Source organism: Asparagus officinalis, chromosome 9, assembly GCF_001876935.1.
Source record: "Asparagus officinalis chromosome 9, Aspof.V1, whole genome shotgun sequence".
Lineage (NCBI taxonomy): Eukaryota > Viridiplantae > Streptophyta > Magnoliopsida > Asparagales > Asparagaceae > Asparagus > Asparagus officinalis.
The window spans coordinates 47,187,371-47,192,931 of record NC_033802.1 but is presented as its reverse complement, the minus strand read 5'-3'; the positions used below and the strand labels follow the sequence as shown (position 1 = coordinate 47,192,931).

At 42.3% G+C, this 5,561-nt stretch overlaps 2 protein-coding genes across 2 annotated transcripts; both read left to right on the top strand.

Moving 5' to 3' along the window:
* Positions 725-3,830, top strand: LOC109824599. Its single transcript, XM_020391228.1, has 2 exons — positions 725-3,653; positions 3,742-3,830. The coding sequence occupies exon 1, from the start codon at positions 777-779 to the stop codon at positions 3,342-3,344; it is 2,568 nt and encodes an 855-aa protein (XP_020246817.1). The 5' UTR covers positions 725-776; the 3' UTR covers positions 3,345-3,653; positions 3,742-3,830.
* On the top strand, positions 3,510-5,166 carry LOC109823416 (serine/threonine-protein phosphatase 7 long form homolog). Its single transcript, XM_020389692.1, has 4 exons — positions 3,510-3,653; positions 3,742-4,469; positions 4,544-4,631; positions 4,708-5,166. Exons 1-4 carry the CDS (start codon positions 3,510-3,512, stop codon positions 5,164-5,166), a joined length of 1,419 nt encoding a protein of 472 aa, XP_020245281.1.

The window sequence follows — 5,561 nt, the reverse complement described above, 5'->3', positions numbered from 1 at the left end:
GCCTCTATTCCGTCGCCGCCGTCAGATCTCAGTAACAAGGAAAAAACAGGTAAAATCTTTCTAAAAAAATTTATACTCTCTAATTTTTGTATACTCTCACTATTTGATTGTGATTTCATATAAAAATCTAGATTTTAGAATTTAATTGTGAATTATTTATGAATTTTGTGAAGAAATGTGAAAATTAGAGGGGAAATTATCAATAATTTTGTGAAATTTGTGAAGAATTAGTGTGGAAATTATCAATAATTTCGACCGTCGCCGCCGCCGGAGATTCCGTCCGCGACCGTCAGATCTCAGTCACAAGGAAAAAACAGGTAAAATCTTTCTAAAAAAATTTATACTCTCTAATTTTTGTATACTCTCACTATTTGATTGTGATTTCATATAAAAATCTAGATTTTAGAATTTAATTGTGAATTATTATGAATTTTGTGAAGAAATGTGAAAATTAGAGGGGAAATTATCAATAATTTTGTGAAATTTGTAAAGAATTAGTGTGGAAATTATCAATAATTTTGTGGAATTAGTGTGGAAATTTCACAATTATTTACAAATTTTGTGAGAAAATGTGAAAATTAGAGGGGAAATTATCAATAAATGTGAAAAATAGAGGGGAAATTATCAATAATTTTGTGAAATTTGTGAAGAATTAGTGTGGAAATTATCAAGAATTTTTGTGGAATTAGTGGGGAAATAAAAATTAGTAACAATCAATATTTATTTGGCTTTTCGTGTAATATTGATATTGAATTTTTCACTCTTCAGAGGTAACGATGAATGATCGAATTGTAATTCTCTGTTCTTATGATGGGAAGATTAATTACCTCGAGAATAATATGCCCGTTTATGAAGGAGGCACGACGAGACCGTTGTTCATAACAAAATCGTGTACTTTCGATGAGTTGGTTAATGAATTACACAAACTTACATTAACTAACTCACGTGAGTATCACCTCAGTGTGGTTTGCAATTATCCTGTTGTGGAGAACAGAACAAGTGGCATTCAAATATCAAGTGACTACGATATGGGTCTCATTCATGTCTTACATGACGAGAAGCGTTCGGTCGAATTGTTCATTGAAAAACATCAGAGAGATTTGGGCAAATCGTTGAACTACGAAGGAATGTATTCCCGCATGTTGGAGGATCCTGAAGTTGATTCTGTAGGCTTTTTATCTCCTCAACAAGATGAATGTTGGACACAATCACAATACATGAGCGGTCCTTCGTTCGTGGGCACTTCGAATGCTTTCGATACTAACACGGGAATTCAAGAAGATAATGCAAGTGTTGAATCCGAGAATGATGAAGAGGAGGGATTACAAATTAATAGCATGACCTTGATAGATCGTGATGACGGGGAAAACCAACACATCGACGGGGCTTATGTTAATAATGAGTATGTCGGCTTAGAGGATCCGCCGCCCGATGAACTTCAAGGAGATGAATGGATTGATAACTCCGCGATGGAAAGTGTTCCTATTGGCACTAATAGCGGTGTTGATACACAGGCCGAGGACTTCTCATTCATCAAGGGAGATCTTTACGAGAGTAAGGAGAAATTGATCCATGCTATTCGCACGTATTCCATTGCAAAAAATGTGAAGTTCAGGCCAACCAAAAATAATACTACAAGCTATAATGTGGTTTGTTTCTATCGCAAAGATGACGATGTCGAAGATAATAGTGGACACCACGACGGCAATGCGAGGTGTCCGTGGAAGCTTAATTCACGCTCGGGTTCAAGAGTAGGTGGGCAATTCAAAATCACGGCATACAATGGACTCCACACTTGTAGCAATCCTCGATTAGAGATGAATAACAAGAATGCGTCCTCTTCTTTTATATATCGATTGATTTTACCGCATCTGAGGGAGGATCTTGATCTAAGGCCGAAAGATATCCGTCTTTTAGTGCATAAAGCCACCAACTTGGATGTATCATATCACAAGTGTTGGAATGCTAGGAGGAAGGCGATGATAAAAATATTCGGGGATTGGGATAAATCGTATGAGATCTTACCTCATTATCTTGAAGCACTCAAAAGAGAAAATCCGGGGACTGTCTACGAAGTATCTTCGGACCCCGTTGATGGCGGAGAACGGCGGTTCACCGGTGTATTTTGGGCATTTGGGCCCTGTATTGAGGGGTTTCGTCATTGCCGTCCTCTTCTTAGCATTGATGGAACTCACTTATATGGTAAATACAAAGGCGTTTTGCTTGTTGCAACCGGAGTTGACGCGGATGGCGGGTTGTTTCCTTTAGCATTCGCAGTGGTTGATGTTGAAAATACAGAGAATTGGGCTTGGTTTTTTGCATGCATTAGATATCATATCCCTAGTGTGGGGACGCGGCATATTACATTCATATCCGATAGGATGAAAGGAATTCCAAGAGCACTCCAACGACATTTCCCGCCACCACATGCACATCGCTATTGCTTGCGACATATTAGAGACAACTTCAAGAAGAAGTATGGAAACGCTCAGGTTCAAGACTTACTTTGGCAAGCCGGTTGTGCAACAGAAAAATATGTTTATGAACAAATACGAGAGAGGATCAAGTTCACTTCACGAGCCGCACATGATTGGATCGAAACTAGTTTGGGTCCAAACAATGTTGATAAGTGGGCTTTATGTGAGGATGGCGGTCGACGGTTCTGTATGATGACTACGAACGCGTCTGAGAGCTTCAATGGCGTGCTCAAGGGAGCACGCGGCATGCCAATACAGGCACTAGTTGCTAAAACTTTTTACAGGCTTAATAAATTCTTTGTTCGACGTCGAGAACTTGGTGAAAATATGCGCTCCCAGCTAACACCGAAGGTTGATGAAATGCTAGCGGCTCGGATTGTACAAGCTCAGTCCTTTCAGGTTGTACGATACAGTTTTAATGAATGGGAGGTGCTCGAGGGAATAACCCATAGAGAAAATCGCTCTTACAAAGTCAATATGTTGGTGGATCACACTTGTACGTGCACTTGCAATGTACCGCAACTACAATTGATTCCTTGTTCACATGTTGTAGCAGCTTGCTCCGACCTACAGGGTGGTGCTCGCATTTCACATTATGAATTTGTCGACGCTTGGTATTCTGCATACAACTATCAACAAACCTACAAAGAGTGTTTTCGTCCACCATACGATAGTCGACATTGGACACAAGATGGGCCACGGATATTACCTCCACTGTATAAAAGATCGGCGGGGCGCCCTCGTTCCGTGCGTATTAGAAATAGTATGGATGACGGACGTGAAGGAGCTAGGAGGAGAAATAAGTGCAGTAGATGTGATCAACCGGGTCACAACAAAAATAGGTGTCCAGTTAGTATTAGGCGTTGATTTGTATTATGTATCGTTTTGCACTATGTCATTCGTAGTTGTTATCTTTGAAGCGTATGATACTCGTTATTTGTAATATGTTCTGTATGCAACTCCGTTCATTTCACCCATGCATTTGTATTATGTAGCGTTTTGCACTATGTCCGAACCAATTTGTAATATGCTATGTATGATACTGTGTTCATTGCACTTTGTATATATGCTCATATTTTAATCACAGGTCTATTCATTATGGATCCGGGACCGGAGAATCCCGACGTTTTGTACCTTCAGGCGAGTCATTGTTCAGACCATATTGGTTCGGGAGAGGTAATACGAATAAATTAGATATATATTTCTTCGATTAATGTAATTTTTTAATGAATATACTTAAAACTGATTCTCGTTTTATGTGCAGCCCGTACCAGAGTACACGATGATCGAGCATTCCCATAGTCATTCGGCATGGGTCATAGAGGATGAGAGGGTACTAGCTTTGATCGCTCAGGCCGGTTTTCGACCGTGTTCGACGATTCGTTATATCAGGCTTGATTGGCCGCTTATCACTGCTTTGATTGAGAGGTGGAGGCCAGAGACCAACACCTTTCACATGCATATAGGGGAGTGCACGATCACTTTACAGGACGTGGCCGTCATACTTGGGCTCCGGATTGATGGACCGGTAGTTACGGGCACCGACGATCATAGTTGGCCGGAGGTATGTGGCCGGCTACTTGGACAGGTTCCCGACTTGAGGAGTGGTGCGATGAAGCTATCGTGGCTTCGTCAGACATTTCAGGGCGACATACCAGAGGATGCCTCTGATGAGACGCTCCAGTTTCATGCTCGTGCATACATATTGCACATGATAGGGTGCGTACTATTTCCTGATGCGAGCAAGACTCTCGTACATGCACGATGGCTGCCACTGCTGGAGGATTTTGGTGTATGCGGGGCACTATCGTGGGGCAGTGCGGTGTTGGCATATTTGTATCGAGAATTGAGTAGAGTATCTCTGATGCAGAATAAAGAATTCAAGGGATGCTGTACGTTGATACAGATTTGGTCATGGGAGCGCATTCATATTGGACGACCCACTTTACTTATGCACCGTGACTTAGAGGGGCAGTATCCGTTGGCATACAGGTATAATTGTACACACACATATTTCATTCGTAACCTGAATATTTGTACTTATATATTCGCTATTCTGCATATAGGTATAACGTGCGATACGCTCAGTACAAATCAGCGACGCGTCACCGTCAGTTTTACCGAAATGAGCTTGATGGCCTCCAGCATGAACAGGTAAATATAAAACTCAAGAAGTATGAATATTATAGTTTTTCTGTATGATAAAGATAAATGTTTTACTTTATTTCAGTTCAAGTGGAGACCCTATACACCGCCGGAGCTCGATATACATTCTCTTGCACCTATCTGCCGAGATAGTCCCGGCTTGTGGAGAGCCAGAGTTCCATTGATCTGTTGGGAGATCGTAGAGATGCATGTACCGGACCGTGTGCTACGGCAGTTTACACTCTCTCAGCATATTCCAGATCCTGTCGAGCAGATCAATCGTCGGCGGCGCCCTACATCGCACCGGACTGACTGGGCCGTAGTCCGTGCGGACTACATAGGCAGGTGGGTTCAGAGGTGGGATTGCATACAGGATACGAGGCCCACAGCTGTTGACTATACCACGTATATGCGTTGGTATTGGGGTATCACACGTAGATGGATCACGCGTGACCCACAGCCTTTAGCTGGACACATGCCACGCCCACCGACAGATAGTTACATCCCTAGTGGGATGAACGAGAGAGATTACGTAAGTTTCTAAGCTAAATTATAATATTTTTTATTGAGTTGATACTTAATAAATTGTTTACCACGCAGGTCCGTGTTTTAGATAGCATTGATGCTGATATTGATGCGCACGTGACTGAGATTCAGGATCAGGTGGCGTTAGGTCTCCTCAGCAGGATCAAGAAGAGCATAGCGCAGGTGTTCCATAAGACTCACGTCGACGAGTTCGCAGGCCGTGAGGACAGGTCTCGCTCATTTGGACGGGCGTACGCTCGACGTCGACGGCCGCGTGATGATGACGCCGGCACTTCGCATGCCGATGGAGCCGGCACTTCGCATGCCGATCAAGAAGGCGCCAGGCAATTAATGCCAATAAATGGGAAGTTCCTGAAAAAGTACTATCCCTAGTACATTCAGGATAACCCATTT

Excerpts from the sequence above, each read along its gene's own strand:
- LOC109824599 (XM_020391228.1), top strand. The coding sequence starts at position 777 with ATGAATGATCGAATTGTAATTCTCTGTTCTTATGATGGGAAGATTAAT.
- LOC109823416 (XM_020389692.1), top strand. The coding sequence starts at position 3,510 with ATGTATGATACTGTGTTCATTGCACTTTGTATATATGCTCATATTTTA. Across the intron at positions 3,654-3,741 it reads ACCATATTGGTTCGGGAGAG|CCCGTACCAGAGTACACGAT; the intron begins GTAATACGAATA and ends TTTTATGTGCAG. Across the intron at positions 4,470-4,543 it reads CAGTATCCGTTGGCATACAG|GTATAACGTGCGATACGCTC; the intron begins GTATAATTGTAC and ends TTCTGCATATAG.